The 17,356-nt window shown below is 37.6% G+C and overlaps 1 protein-coding gene across 1 annotated transcript in view; it reads left to right on the forward strand.

Moving 5' to 3' along the window:
• Positions 1 to 14,801, forward strand: part of CCDC169 (coiled-coil domain containing 169) — a 15,403-nt gene extending 602 nt beyond the window's left edge. The window contains exons 2-4 of the mRNA XM_072398658.1: positions 2,204 to 2,257; positions 11,086 to 11,162; positions 14,451 to 14,801. Coding sequence (XP_072254759.1) covers positions 2,204 to 2,257; positions 11,086 to 11,162; positions 14,451 to 14,541 — 222 coding nt within the window. The 3' untranslated portion in view covers positions 14,542 to 14,801. The remainder of the gene's footprint in view (positions 1 to 2,203; positions 2,258 to 11,085; positions 11,163 to 14,450) is intronic.
• Positions 14,802 to 17,356: the final 2,555 nt, after the last annotated feature.

Genomic DNA, 17,356 nt, shown 5'->3' on the forward strand with positions numbered 1-17,356 from the left:
TTACACTTTACCTTTTTCCACAAATTCCCTATGGAAGTTCTTGCACCATTGTCATCTTTGGATCATATTCTTCCCACTCCCTTATAGGTAAAATTTTCAAAGGTTCGTTCACATTGAGTGCCATGTGATTTGACATAATACCAGAAAAACTTCAACATTTAAAAGTGTCCTGAATTTTTGGTAACACACAAATTAAGCTCAGAGGAGGCCTTTGCACACTTGACTGGTAAAGATTCCTGGTTTCATCATCAGACCTTAAGCCAAATGACAATCAATCTTTCTGCTGGGAAACAGATTAGTACACTGTTCTGGGATAACAAAGGCATGGTCATGGTAGGTTGGCATCCTATTGATACGACCATGAACAGCAAACCATATTGCCTACCCAAATTCTGCAGTGTTACAAAGGAAAATGGTATTGCAAAAAGCTTGGCCCTACACCAGCCAAAAAACTTGCTGAGAACTGCGGTACTCCTGTTCCCCAAACCATGAACTATGTGACTATTTACTCTTGACAGTGAATCTTCTGCATGATCACTGTTTTCCATATAGGGATGGCCTATAACAAGAGTGGTGTGTAGATCCCCCTATAGATTGGATTTGTCAGTCAATAGGGATAGTGCCACAATGATGGCAACATTTCATTGACATACAGGGGTAAAATGTGTAGCCAAGGTGCCAGACATTATTGACCATGACCACCAATTCAAGTCAGTCTAAATAATTCGGTACAATTCCCATACATATACACACAGGACACACTGTAAATGTAAGCCTTTGTGCTTGATTTATTAAAGCTCTCCAAGGCTGGAGAGGATACACTTTCATCAGTAAAGCTGGGTGATCCAGCAAACCTGGAATGGATTCCCTAAAAGTAATATGTTATTTGGTAGCAAATGTTTTCAATCCTGGACCAGATCAATTCCAAGTTTGCTGGATCTTTGAGAGCTTTAATAAATCAGGCACTTTGTGTAAATTCTGGAAATCAGCCCAGGCACTGGAAAGTTTAATTATGGCTGACCTTCTCCAATCGCCTCTCCCCAGTAATCTTAACTATAAGCAGAGTTGCCCTGTATATTATATAGAAATACTTTGCAAAAATTGTGTTCTCTTGGGTTTCCCCTTAACTATAATCTTTTTGACAGGTCATTTTAAATGTGAATCTGTGACCAAAGAGTTTCAGTGGTGAATAAATAATATATTAAGAGAGATGGATTGAAGCTGACGTCCTGTCTAGTGAAGAGCTTGCTTCTTCACCCTAAGTACATTACCCTTATCTGTCAGACTAGAATGTGAGGAAGGTGTGAGCAGCCATATAGAGTGTTAATTGATGCTCCTATAGTAAGGAGATGTCTGATAAAAGCAGTTCTACATTATAAGAATGTTGTGTGTAATAGCCCAAAAGTCCAGACTGATATCATCATTCATACAGCACAGCATTTAGTATGTTAGCAAGCAACAATGATATTGCCAGAATGTCCCGAAATGCAGCATAGATAAGAAAGATAGAAAAATTGATAGTCCGTCACAAAATGCCAACTTAATTTCTGATTAGCAATACTGGAGATTTAAAAAAAAATCAAACATATGAATGTAGAATTCCAGGTTGATATCTATTCTACACATTCTGCACATTCTAGATATTCTAGATATATATGTTTGTGGTGCTGTCCATTACTTCCTAAAAGTTACACAGTCCTTCCAGACAACACAACCAGCCTGATGATCTGACTTTACTCTGCTGCAGTTAATAATTACAATTAGTCCATCTCAATGAAGAAGTAACAATAGATTGTGAGGTCACCTCTCTGCTCTCTCCTGCTATAGATTTATTTTTTCTTAATACACATTATTACAGGACAGCTAATTGACTCCCAGTGCTGCAATCTTTAATTGTTGGTCTCTATAATACACAGCAACTGGAATATTTTTTCCTATATCTGTGAGGCTTCAATTTCTGCTAATATTACAAGAAAGATATCTCCATTTTCACTTGGTCATAGAGGTAAGTATATATTGATAGATATGTATAGGTAGGTATATTGAAAGTGCTGGCGATCTGCTAAACAAGAATACTTGCACTGAGAATAATTGAGCCCTTCATTAGTCAGGCTGCGAAAACTAGAACACATTTATATTTAACTAAAGTGCAATGGTAATTATTATTATTTGTATTTTTAATATAATTTATTTTTTTTTACAGGCATACTACAAAGTTAATGATGAAAGAAGAATGTATGTTTCAGAGATCTCCCAGGTTTGGATATTTTGCTTATGAATATATTTTCTATATTATACAACATGTAAAGATTTATTATTTTAGTCTTTTGTGTTAATTATAATACTTTCACTAATTTGCCTTCATAAATAAGGACATATATGGCTTTAATTTGCTACTTTGTTTTAATACCCCACTCAGTTTTCTTTACTATCACCTGACAAATATCTTCTTTTTAACAGCTTATAGTAATTTTTTTCAAAGATTTAAAAATGTTTTTTCCCACATTATATCTTCGACTGTAATAGCCAGAGCTGGGTGTTTCTGTCAAACTACTTTGAAGCACAATGATAGTTCAGCTCGGTGAGCATCGGCTTGTTTGGTAATAATGTCATGTGATCACCAGCAGCCATACTGATTGGTTTCCAGTTGCTGCATCCCACTGGGCATTGGTCAGATACAGCGATGTCACAAATAAAACACATTCCATCTGCTAGTAGTATCTGAAGCCAGAAATAAAAATTCAATATATTGTACCTTACCAGTCCTTAAATGTGATAGCTAAATTGTTTGTTTGCAGATCCGCAGATCCCTAAACATTTTTTGAGGTTCTCAGTGATCTCTCAGCATGAAAGGCTGCTCATCGGCTAAATGTGCAACCCTGACTAGTCATAGACAAATAGACAATTGCTTCATCATTTGTTTTTTCTACAGAGAAATGATTGATTTGAAATGTTCTGCCATTCTTTTAAATCCCATTTTCAAAACTCAGACATCCAGAAGCTTATTTTGGAGGACTTTTTTGATCGTGGCATGGTGACATCTGACATATAAATAGCAAAAAGAACATCAGACCCTTATTCATTGAGGCAGGTTCTCACATATATGAGCCATACACCTAATCTGGAACACCTGATTTTAATTCCATGGATTTGGAGTGGTGGTAAATTATTACCTAATATTATTATCAATCAGTTTTTATATAGCACCAACAAATTACGCTGTGCTTTACAAAAATCCATAGACATGTCACAAGCTGTCCCTCAAAGGTGCTCACAATCTAATCCCCCTACCATAGTCATATATCATACTCAGTCTATGGCCATTTTTTGGGGGAAGCCAGTTAATCTAACTGCATGTTTTTGGAATGTGGGAGGAAACCCACACAAACACGGGGAGAACCTGCAAACTCCATGCAGTGTCCTGACCATGATTTAAAACTGGGACCTAGCACTTCAAAGGCCAGAGTGCTAACCACTGAGCCACTGTGCTGGTAAGTGTAGGGGTGTATTTATTTTTTTATATTTATTTATTTTCTTTCCTAATTTATATTTTTAGAACTAATCCATCATTTACTTTTTATATGTCGTTTGTTCGAGTATATGACATTTATATGTGGGCATGTATCGGTAAAAACATTTTTTTTTCTTTACTTTTGATAAAATCAGAGGCACCGAGCAGCTCAGAGGTTAGCAATCTGGCCTTTGCAGTTTTAACAGCTTATAGTAATTTTTTTCAAAGATTTAAAAATGTTTTTTCCCACATTATATCTTCGACTGTAATAGCCAGAGCTGGGTGTTTCTGTCAAACTACTTTGAAGCACAATGATAGTTCAGCTCGGTGAGCATCGGCTTGTTTGGTAATAATGTCATGTGATCACCAGCAGCCATACTGATTGGTTTCCAGTTGCTGCATCCCACTGGGCATTGGTCAGATACAGCGATGTCACAAATAAAACACATTCCATCTGCTAGTAGTATCTGAAGCCAGAAATAAAAATTCAATATATTGTACCTTACCAGTCCTTAAATGTGATAGCTAAATTGTTTGTTTGCAGATCCGCAGATCCCTAAACATTTTTTGAGGTTCTCAGTGATCTCTCAGCATGAAAGGCTGCTCATCGGCTAAATGTGCAACCCTGACTAGTCATAGACAAATAGACAATTGCTTCATCATTTGTTTTTTCTACAGAGAAATGATTGATTTGAAATGTTCTGCCATTCTTTTAAATCCCATTTTCAAAACTCAGACATCCAGAAGCTTATTTTGGAGGACTTTTTTGATCGTGGCATGGTGACATCTGACATATAAATAGCAAAAAGAACATCAGACCCTTATTCATTGAGGCAGGTTCTCACATATATGAGCCATACACCTAATCTGGAACACCTGATTTTAATTCCATGGATTTGGAGTGGTGGTAAATTATTACCTAATATTATTATCAATCAGTTTTTATATAGCACCAACAAATTACGCTGTGCTTTACAAAAATCCATAGACATGTCACAAGCTGTCCCTCAAAGGTGCTCACAATCTAATCCCCCTACCATAGTCATATATCATACGCAGTCTATGGCCATTTTTTGGGGGAAGCCAGTTAATCTAACTGCATGTTTTTGGAATGTGGGAGGAAACCCACACAAACACGGGGAGAACCTGCAAACTCCATGCAGTGTCCTGACCATGATTTAAAACTGGGACCTAGCACTTCAAAGGCCAGAGTGCTAACCACTGAGCCACTGTGCTGGTAAGTGTAGGGGTGTATTTATTTTTTTATATTTATTTATTTTCTTTCCTAATTTATATTCTTAGAACTAATCCATCATTTACTTTTTATATGTCGTTTGTTCGAGTATATGACATTTATATGTGGGCATGTATCGGTAAAAACATTTTTTTTTCTTTACTTTTGATAAAATCAGAGGCACCGAGCAGCTCAGAGGTTAGCAATCTGGCCTTTGCAGAGTAGGTTCCAGGTTTGAATCTCAGCCAGGACACTATCTGCATGGGGTTTCCTCCGGGTACTTCGATTTCCTCCCACATTCCAAAAACATGCAGTTAGGTAATTGGCTTCTCCCCAAAAAATTGACCCTAGACTGTATTAAACCCTACCTAAATTCAACAGCAAAAAAAAGGGTGCATCACCTCCCCTTTTAGTCTTGATCGCCTAGGCTCTGGGTGCTCCTTTGCGCATGCCTTAATCTCAGACATGCTCAAAAGGGGCATTTTTTCTAATAAGAGAAAGAGATGCTGATCTCATGTACACGCAGTGAGATCGGCTCCTTTTTTCCCTCTTTACAACGGGCTACATAACCCGATCTCACACATGCGCAGTGACGGGTGACGTGCCAAGAAGACCGAGGAAGAAAAAGAAAGTAAAGAATAAAGATGAAAAGAGGAATTCCAGGATGACATACAATCGGATGGCGAGAAGGACCAGCACCATCGAAGGACCTGCAGGATTAAAGATAAGTGTAATTTTTGTTTTATCAGTTTAGTTCCATTTTAATGATTAACGTGAATAAAGCCAATAACATATAACTGAGGTCATATGACATGAGGGACATTAGATTGTGAGCCCCTTTGAGGGACAGCTAGTGACATGACTATGGACTTTGTAAGGCACTGCACAATATGTCAGTACTATTTAAATACTGTGTAATAATATTATATTTGCCTAGGAGCAAACTGCACCCCAGGTGAATGCATTTGTTGTCTTTGGGGTGCTGTTCTTTCTCCAAACCCTGTTTTCCCCTGTTAGCATGGGATACCTTTAAAGGGGAACATGATATTTGGTAAAGGCAAGCAGGTAACTGTAAATTCAATATAGGCTTGAATTACACTACCCTTTATGTGAAATTTAACTGCTTTCCTCCTAGGCATCATAGGAAACATTTCTGCAATTTCAGATCTCCCATCCTGAACCATCTTGGTCTGGTGATACTGGCTGCACATAAATGCTGGTTGTATTGACAATTCGGATCCATCACTAAACCCAAGAGCAGAATTGTTCAAATGCCACCACAAAGCATTCTGTAAGAGAAAATCCTCCAATCATCATTCTGAAGGATGAGGATTTCCCGAGAGCTCCAGCAGGCCTCTTGGTTTCCCCCTTTATTATTTTTACTATTGTTTTTATTAAACCGTATTTATAAAACTTTAACATATTACACAGCACTGTACATAAATAAGGGTAGCAAGATGGATGCAGACAGTGACACAGGAGAAGGAGAGGACCCTGCCCCGAAGAGCCTAATAAAATGAATCTTTTAGCTTTTAATAAAAGCAAACAAATTCTTACCTATAAAAGTGTTTTGCGACCTATATGTTCTTTAATATGCTGTATATGATGTGCACATAGCTAAAATACAAGTAGTTTTATTGGATTTATATCAATTATGTTTGTTATCCTGAGTCCCACAGTTTTTCTAGGCTTTGGCCTAAAGCACTTGAGGATTGGAGAAAAGGGCAGCATTATGGCATATTAAATCCTGCTCAGTGGATGAGAAATCTCTGAACACTGACTGACTGCTGCATAGAAAAGATACATAGCTAATGAAGGTCCTGAATATCATTAGTGCAATTTATTGCATCCGCCAAATTAAAAATCCACATATTTTCAGAAAACAAATCCCTGCAGGTCAGCTATAGTCATTGCAATGATGCTAACATTGCCAATTTAAACTTTGCACAACCTTACAGTAAGGGAACATCATCCAGGTGGTGGCACCTTACTGGCTTAAGACCACCTCTCCATCTTCCTGCTGGACTGATTCAGGTCAGTGAGCTATTTCCACATTCTTAGATTAAAAGCTCTTCTGGGTAGGGTGCTCTCCTCCTCCTGTGTTAACTCTCTGCGTCTGTCTGTCATTTGCAACCCCCTATTTAATGTACAACGCTGTGTAATATGCTAAATAAATACTGTTTAATTATAATAAATACAAGTGTATCATTATCAATAGCATTCCATGCTGCTGCAGACCAACAAACCAGATTGCACAAAATTTTTGTGCCTATTGCATTGCACAGAAATGCATGGCAGTACCTTACCATACATTCTTTTCGGCGTGCGTTTGGATTTCCTTTGTCAATTAATGGTTACCCAGTGAACAAATGCACGCCTTCCATGTTATTGCATGCCTTTCCATTTGTTAACACAACATTAGAATAAGATGTAAGGGGTGTGAAGCTGAAGGATTTATTTTCATATGTATGCTATGGTGAAGCAATACAGTAGGCCTGATTTATTAAAGCTGTCCGAGACTGGAAACTATGCACTCTTGTTGGTAAACCTGGAAAGGATCTGGTCCCGGATTGAAAACATTTCTAACAAATCCATTCCAGGTTTGCTGGATCACCCAGCTTCACTGATGAAAGTGTATCCTCTCCAGTCTTGGAGGGCTTTAATAAATCAGGCCCAGTGTGTGTAGTACTGTACCATACATGCATTGGTGCACTTAGTGGCATTCAGTTACAATGCCACCCTATTGCACCTAAACTGCAGCAAGCCATAGTGCAGCAAATAGGATGATTTATGGTGTGCTGACTCTGCACCCATTTACTATTGTTAATGAGATATGGGAAGGCTTCAGTAGCCCTCTTTTGTAGCTCTAGTAGTACCTTCATTTTCAGTTGTTAGAATGTTTGGGAAGTAATCCTGCAGGAACATACAGGAATCATTCTTCATGCAAGTGTAGTATGCATGTTGTAATTAGCTATGTTTCACAGGTTAGTGTTAAACCCCACTGGTGATTACACATGATGTCAGACGAGTGCATCATCTCCTATTCTTTAGTGTTGCAATTTGTCAGCTCTCTAGCCCAAATTCCATTATCATCATAAACCGGGTCCCTTGCCAAGTGGGGAGCACAATGACGCAGTATTTTCTGCAAATCACAGGCTCCCTGCTGATGATAATTGCTGTTCTTTATGCAGGAGACAAATTAAACTGTTAGCTATTGCCTCGGAAGAGTTATTTTTGTTTGGTGGCTAAACTGTTTACAGAAATAAACTGAATCTTAAGTGACTAACTCTTAACTGTTACCATCACCGCTATCATTTAAAGACCAGCTTAGTTAATTAAGCTGATAACGAAAATTAAACATACCCTGACACTTTGGAAACAAATGCATGGAAAAAAATGTCTTCAGGCATACTTATTTGCTGCTTGATCTGTTTGGTTTGAATCACCTTTGAGCAGAACTAAACTCCATTTCTAAAGCTAAGCCCTTTGCCATAATGTTCAAGTATACACAGCATTTTTCCCATTTTGGCAGACTTTCTTTGCCGTATCAGTACTACACTCAATCACTGCCACTCATATCTTTGCCGAGTCTTTTTCTGAGTTTGGAATCTTTTTGCCACCTTGACTGGTTGAGTTTGGATGACATGACTCTAGTGCAAAATAATCCCTAAAATGTACTGTGTGTGCAGATCAGTGTTCATTCAGAAAATACAGTCAGCTTTTGTTGCTGAAGACATACATACCCTGCTCTACAAAAAAAGCCTACTTGACAGCATTGCGATTTTAGTAACATGAGTACAATTGCTCAAAACTTTTAACGTGGACCCAGTGCTAGATGTACTTTTCATGTTAAAGTATACCTGTTCGCAGGTTTTGTACACTAAAGTATTTGAAATCATATGTCTGGTTCATATCATGGAAATTGTTAATCTTTTAAAGCAGAGCTAAAGTAAAAAAAAAAAAAAGCACACTTACCTTTATTTATGCAGATCCCTCGATGAGGTCCTTCTCCGACCTGGAAATCTCTTTAATCTCGGCTCGGAGGAAGTACCATCTTTTTGCTATGTCAGCCAAACAAGCACTGGGCAGGTACAAAATCGGGTGACATAGCCAGGGGACAAAAGAGAGCTGATCTCACTGCGCATGCCTGATCATCATCTCTTTCAAATGCCCCTTCTGCACATGCCCACGATCACAGCGAAGAGCCTCCCAGGATGCGGGATGTAGTTATCCTGGCAGGCTTTGAGCTCCAATTCAGTCCTGATTGCAGTAGCTGCACCCTTTAAAAAAAAATCAATTACATTTTTGCTTTACATACTAGGGTTGTCTACCCTTTTATGTAAAGTAAAAAATTTGAGTTTAAGTCCTTTAAGCTTTAACATTATTGGACAGGCAAACATTAGATCTTCCTTCAAGCAGCGCCTATAGAAAAAGGGAATATACTTGAACAAATGACAATGTGAATTTGACAAAGTGTATATATGTTCATAATCTAAATACCAAAAAAATGCAGATTTGTCAAATGTAAATAGTAAGCCCACCCTACATTCACCACTAGATTAGAATGAGATGTTCTAGGTTAGGTGCTATGATTAGAACTTCCTTAGTGACAATGTTAGGGTAGATCCTGTTTTATTTAAATCTTAGATATTCTTGGTGTTCTCTTTGATATTGACTTCTTTAGTGTCATAATGCCATGATCAAAGCTTTATAAGACCTTCCTAAATATAGTTGAGATTGGCAAGGGGCTTAAAAGAATCTTTAAATTATTTTAACTCTTCATTGAACTGTAAAGAAAATAACTTAAGTAGCTTAAATTTCAATCTGTCCAGGACCTTCTGTCCTAACAAATTCTGCTTTAAAGCTGCCAATCAGATGCTAAAAGAAGTTTCCAGCAACCCAAAAAATGTATTGTGGGATCTGCAGGTATCTGTTGCAACAGTTAGTATCAAATTGCATTCATCTACAAATTGAATCAATTCAACCTGCATGCATGTTAAAAAGACTTTGCCGTTTATAATGCAAAAACCGTATGCAATAAATTGTGGTTGATTTCCCTTTTTAGAGGTTGGGTTATTCTGCATTATATCAAAATGTGCTTGATGAAAATTTTAAGAGTATGGTCCTGATTTAATAAAGCTTGCCAAGGCTGGAGAGGATACACTTTTATCAGTGAAGCTGGGTGATCCAGCAAACCTTGAATGGATTTCTTAAATCATGTGTAATTTGTTGCCAAATATTTTCAGTCCTGGATCAGATCCATTTCAGGTTTCCTGGATCACCCAGGTTCACCGATAAAAGTGTATCCTCTGCAGTCTTGGAAAGCTTTAATAAATCAGGACCCATCTGTCTGAAAGTCCAAGTTTAACTAGATCTGGATCTTCTAACCATGATAATAGTTAGAAGCACACTAGCAAATTCATTAAGAAACATATGTATGTTTACGGACTGACCAAGTCAAAGCCCTAATTTGAATTCCATTTACGTGTTACGGTAGAAGAGAAAAAACACAAATATTTTGCTAACTTAACAAGTTTTTAAATGCTGTTTGCCATCATAGACTGAAGGGCAGTTATACAAGATGTCCACAAGAAAAAAATTCTGTTATTGGGATATACTGTCTTCTGAGGTCAACTTTTTCTACAGTACATAATTACATTTATTGATATATTTGTTGAAAACTATTTTGATGCTAAATTTCTCTCCACGGAGAGACACAGAATTCTGGAACTGAAAGGCCCTGTTCAAATTGAGCACTGTGTAACCCTGTAAAACTTCTTGACGTCCAGACCCAGGGTAAACTCACAATGTCAACTAGCATATCAAGACATCCCCTACTACATAACTATGCTTAACCTTACAATCTGATAGTTGTCTAATCCCATGGCCTCTACTACCCACTGAAGCTCAAGCACTTTGCAGTTAAATGGCACTAAATATATATATATACATACACATATCCACAGCTCACAGTGGTGGTCATAGGGACGAATGTCACCTTTAAAGATTGCCAAAAAGATCATTGGTGCCAAATAAACTGATTAGAGAGGTCCAAATAACTCATTGCTGAAGGAACCCCTAGCATCCTCTGGAAGAACATAATTGAGAAACACGGTCCAAGGTATTTTATAGGCCAGACGAGGTTAGTTATCCAAAGCTGTTGCTCTGTCGGTCAGGTAAGCACAATCAAACGTTGGTTTCTGTACCTAATGTCTTTAGGTTATCCCCCTACATAATATACATTGATGAATATGTAATGCCACATAAAGATTTGAACTGAGCTATTCATGTGTCCTCTGTGGGACTTGCTGTAATCTTACCTATTTGATTTTAATTGCAGACCTCAGCTCTACAGGATGCTGTTAGGAAACAGCCGAATGATGCAGCACATGTCACCAGGGAAAATCCAGGGAATAAGTAAGATAGCTCTGTTATTTTTCCTTTTACCACAATTCCCAATAAGAAATTGTGAAGGAACAGGCCATTTTTAAGCCCGAGAATAGTATACCAAAGGCAGTAGATCCTAGATACCGCTGATAACGGTATTTATAGTCTGTGTTAAATTCATTGGGTTATAACACCCATTGCCTACCATTTAATGAATATGTGGAATCGACAATGGGGACCTGTGTGAATGAGAACCACACATAAGTAACACAGCAAAAAAATGGGATATATATTGCAGTCTGTCAGTAGATTTACCAGCAGTTTTTGATTTTACTAGGCTTCCCCATAACAAACATTTACCAGTAGAAATTCTTCCAGCAATTAAGAGTTGAGAGAAACCATAAACGCTGACATGGGTGCCTAGAAAGTTCAGCTTTCATTCACATTGTTTAAAACTGAACTCCAATTACATTTTTTTGAAATACAATATAATAATATAATAATAGCTTTAAGATAATTGTAGGTCCATCATGACACACCATAGGTCCATCATGACAGTGAGGATACCATTACTGTGATGATTTATTACATAAACTAGGAGTTTTTGGTGGTAGCGTCAATTTTGTACAGAATCCTGATTATTGGGCTCCTTTGTGAACCACCGAGTGCTAAAATACAGAATCCATCAGACTTCCCTAATTGATGAGATAAATGGAAAAACCTCTGTTTCATTGCCAATATTTTAAATAATACTATCATGGTCAGAAGTTAAAATAAACTTTAATACTACAAAGTATTATGCTGCAGATATACCGTATAATTTTCATTTATAAATTACCCCAAAGTACAGGCTGATTTTATATACCGTATTTGTGATTATGCATTTTCTGTGTCATTCCTAGCCAGCATCCAAATTCCGTATTGTAAGAAGTTTTTATGTGAACATTATTCTGTTCTGCAGGGAGAGATTTCAATTAAACATTTTTTCTTTCATGTGAACAGGGATATAGTTTAGCTAAGGGGTTTAAATTGTCTATTAGAAGCCAGTTTATTGCATGCCTGTTGTAGTTTAATCTAGTATTGAAAAATAAAGCCTCTGTGAAGAACATCAGCTCAGAAATGATTGAGGGGATTTAAGGAGAAGGGGACCACAGAAGTGAGCAGTGATGGACTAGGAATGAGAAGGAGACTTTGTACTCTGACTGATAGCAGATTGAATAAACGGAACACATATACTTTATGTCTCTTGACCAATAATAATAAGGATAGGCTGTGGTTAAAAAAAGGTAAATGATTTGTTGACTGTTATATATTGAGAACTAAAACTTACTATGTACTGTATTTGAAAGGTCCTAAAATTGCTATAGGTAAACATAAAAAAAAACATTTTTAGTGCTTTTTTACACATTTCAGAACTGCCTTATATATTTGTGACATAGATTCAGTTTTACGAATGTTGTATTGTTTTTCCAAAAATACAAGAGTAAAAGACCATATACACCAAAATTAGGTTCAATACTCTATAGTGTTTCTCAAAAGAATAAATAGAGCCAGGAGATAAAACATTGTTTTAGTACATTATTGTTAAAGACCATACTGGTCCAAATTATAGGAGAGCTGTATACCGTAGTGTGGTTTCTGCTGACAGGTCAGTCAAGATTAGTCCATATGGATACAATGCTTCAGAAGAGAATCCATGTTCATGCTTTATTGTGAACTGGTAAGGGTTGTAAAGGACTCACTACTAGTTCACTTCTTGAAGGTACCATTAGTGAAATTTTTGTAGCTTAATAATGATGAATAACAAGTTAAAGTTAACAGGTTATAATGAAATGCTAACTATTATTGTATTATAACTAAAGAATAAACTACAGTATTTTTATATTTGGATAAAGTGGTTGGGGATGATTTGCCTCGGTCTGTGTTCTTGTTAGGAAGACTCACTGTCCCTAATTGTCCTATCACCAGAACAAAATCTTCATTGCATTGTGTTTTCTTTCGAGGCGGTAAGTTCTGTTGAGATACATTTGAATTTCAATTTTGAATTTGAAATTCGGCTTCTTGCTATGTTTTGCATTTAAAACAGCACTGTATTCAAATGCAAAATTCAACATTTAATAACAAGGCTCCTGTGCACATGTCCGTAGTCAAATATCATGAGCAGTATGCCCAGACTCACTTTTCCAAGTAATAGAGTCAAGGTTTGCAGGAACAGTTTGTAAGTCCACAGCTAGTTCAGTCCTGATCTTTGAATTTGCACATCCTTGCATGCTCTGCACACACTAAAACATTGGAGTATTTTGTACTATGTAAATTACAGCTGAATTCCAGGCAACTATGTTTACTAATGAAATGCATACAGTTGACACGCCCTGTAAAAATGCCAGGTTTTTGTGATATAAAAAATTAGACCAGAGTAAATCATTTCAAAACTTTTCCCACCTTTATTGTTACCTATAATCTGTACGATTCAATTAAAAAACAAGTCTGTTAGGGGAAAAATATAAAAATAAATAATGTACGATAAGCTGGTTGCATAATTGTGCACATAAAGTATTACCTTGTCAAAGAACCTTTTAAGTACAGCATTCCGGGTTGAGTCTATCAGCATGGTACATCTTGACTTCCTTGTAAATGGACATCCAAATCAAAAAAACAATGGCTTCACCAGAAGAAAATTAAAGTTTTGGAATGGCCCAGCCAGAGCCCAGACCAACATCCGATAGAAAATCTGTGGATTGAACTAAAGAGGGGTGTGCACAAGAGATACCCCTGCAAATAGACAGATTTGGGTGCTGGACCAACCCCTGCTTATGACTGCCCCACCTCTCTATCACACTTCTTTCTCTTCTGACAAGCATGCCTTTTGTCAACACATGAACCAGTTGGCTTCTTGTACTGTTTCTTACTCCTATATTAGAGCCCTGAAGTACAAGGACTGCAAATCGCAAAGACCAGACTAAATTTTGTTACTTTCACTGCTTTTTTTGCTTCTTTATTTGTGCCTTTTATTACTGCCTGGAGTTCATTTTCAAGTAAATACTAGTAAGAACCTGTTACAGACTAGCACAAAACATCTCACATTTAAAAATGATTTTCAACAATCTGTTGCTTATGTTTTTGCTTTTTTTTTCACACAAGCAAAATGACTGTGTGAAAATTGTACTTTTTATGTCTCTCATCTTTTAATGCAGGTAAATGTAGTGGCGGGCAGCTGTCATTTTGAAAATGGCCAGTTACATAAAACTCTTCTACATAAACTAGATGAAATGTATGTTTATATCTCATGCACAGTAACATTTGATTTTTTTTTTCCAGAGTAAAGAAGTCAGAAAAAAAGAAAATGCCGGTTAAAAAGATTTCTAAAGCAAATGTGTCCCCCAAAACAAACATGGAACGGAGAAGCTAAAGTGTTGTTGAGGAGATCCTTTATGTACTTTAACTAATAGGGACTTTTACAATTATTTAAGCACCAGCCAACAAAAATGTGCCTTTATTTCTTTATTCAGGGCATGTTGCCCGACCAAACCAAGAACCCGGCACCAAAATCTGCCAGCAAAGTACAGCCTACTAAAAGACCAATAACCTACAGTATTTGTACTTACTTATTTTTTAACTGGGATCTCTACTCTTGGGCAGGCAAACAATAGTAATTTATCAAAACCTGAAGCACAAGTCTTGTTCCTACTTTGGAAAAAATAATACCTAATCTGTGTATATCATAGGCCTCATTGTGATTCCCATCACTACATGGATTTGTTCCTGGTCCATATCATCATGAAGCAAAATTGAGTAAGGCAGCTGTTTTCGTTCTATTCAGGCATCCACCTTCTTGCTCTCTGCATGTCCATCTGCTGCTGATCACAAGATTGTACAAGTACACGAGTATGCAACCAAGACTTTATATGCGCAGGTGGCTGTATGTGTTTGCACCAATTGTGCACCTACATTATGGGCAGGGCATAGGATTGGGAGGGCTATGACAGTCCCCTATATTCTGGCAGATTTTGCTGGATCCTTAACATGTTTACCTGCCCTTCTGCCCAGCATTCATTCTGTTTGCCTTTCAGGATTTTTTACTCCAACCTGTTCACAGCTCTTTATCCTGTCTACATCCTGCTCTGACCTTGACTTGTTCTCGACTCTGCAGCTTGTCTGCCAAGTACCCTGACCTTAGCCTGTCCAACACTCTGCTTTTGCCTGCTGCCTGCTCTGAACTCATCCTGTTTAAGACTACAACTCCTGCTGTCTGTGGCCTAAGTCTGCCTTGAATTTGTCCAGTTAGCTATTTCTACACCAAAGTCATCTGTTTCTGCTCTCCTCCGGTGGGGAAATCTGGGGGCTGCACCCAGGGATGGCCACTAGGGTTGCTGGCCCATCACCCCTTGTGCTCTGGTGTCAGTTAGATTTATTTCCGTAGATAAATCCTGCATCACCTGCCAAGGAGCAAATCCCTACAACAGAAGTCTACCAATAAAGTTACACTGTTTTTGCCCTTAAATAGCTATACATTAAACACAGCTTGAAACAGCTTAATCTTAGCCCAGAGCTGACAATCTTTATGGATATTGGAAGCACTATTACTGAATATTTGCACAGGTGAAAAGAGAAGTTGTTATTCTACACCAGCCCCTATGCATAGGTTCAACAACTCACTGTGTTCATATCTCCTGGTCCTAATTGATTCCAGATTCAGCTTCCTAACTTTAAAGGAAAACTTGTGACAATTAAGGGATCTCTTTTCACTTGGGGGTGCTATTTCAAACCAAGTGCCTCCTGGAGCCCTAAAATGAACATGCATAAGCCAGTTCCGGGGGGACTTACACAGCATTGATATTGGCATTTGGCAGCACCTCAATTTATACCTGCCAACTCCAAAACTAAAACTGTCATACTATTCCACCCTGACCCCCTCCCTTCCTTGCACCCCAATTTCTCCTAAATTCGGAGGTGTAGGAAACCATAAATGTAGGTACACGAGGTAGACACTTGTGACTAACATCCCCTAAAATGTCAGCACTGTGACAATATTACATGAAAAGCTATATCATAACTTGTCGCACTGTCACACATAACTGTCTGCTTCCCTTCCTTGAACCCTAATTTCTCTGGAGCCGGGAGGTACACATAAACAAAATTATAGGTGCAAATGGGAGACACTTGTGGCTAATACCCCCCACTACTGTAATTACTATTACAATAAACATAAATGTGTTGATTGATCCCTTTAATTCAACCTACATATGTCTCTAAACGTGTCGTGTAATTATGTAAGGATAACTGAGTATTGTGATACCAATGGGCATTTCTTGCACCCCTCACTTTAGTTTGCATTCTAACATACAGAATTGCCCCCTGCTCAAACTGCAGCCATGTCCAGTTGCATTGCCAGCTGGGCCTAACTGGTATGGTCAAAAGAAAAAAAGCATTGACTATTGCAGGCTCTGTATATCTCTTGGCACTGGTTTCCTGTATATTAGACAAAACATCTGCAGACTAATGGTGTCAACAAATCATGGCTCCTCTCTGTTTTTTTAAGTTTCACCCATATTATTGTACATGCAGCTCTAAAGGACAAAACCACAAGCCTTTAGAAAATTTTCTGCTGTAGAGGAAACTGTTCTAAGGAAATATGTCTGCCATTACCAATAATGCCTGTTGCTTAGTTCCATGGCTGATCTAAGGTCTTCAATATTTTCCAAATCCCTGAACAACAAAAAGTAAAAGATTCTGACTTTGGTTGATGGATGATTTTTCCAAAGTAATGAGGCAAAATACAATAAGTTAATATTTTCAGGAAGAAGTCAGCAATATTCCTACATGTCTGTCTAGGATATTGTGTCTTTTAATATGAGGATTACCGATACCTCTTAGCAGTGATGAGAATCTATCAGAAAATGAAATGGTTTTGTATATAATCCCTTATATGTTTTAATGCCTAGACATCGTCCAAGTTCCACTCCAATTTAACAGTGGAGCTCAGCCAAATCTCGGTTTCATTTTGGCATCAATGTTTCCTGACTTTGCTGTTTACACATACTTGATCATTAAAATATTATTTCCTTAGCATTTTTTTTTCCGTAACATTGAAATTCTGCAGAAATAAATTTTTTTATAAACCATACATGCTGTGACTAAATCCCTTTTTGAATGATATTTTTGTCATGATTATCTAGGAGGTTTATTGGTGAGTCGTGATTATATTTTATTAGTCTCCAGAAAGC

Source organism: Pyxicephalus adspersus, chromosome 1 (assembly GCF_032062135.1).
Source record: "Pyxicephalus adspersus chromosome 1, UCB_Pads_2.0, whole genome shotgun sequence".
Lineage (NCBI taxonomy): Eukaryota > Metazoa > Chordata > Amphibia > Anura > Pyxicephalidae > Pyxicephalus > Pyxicephalus adspersus.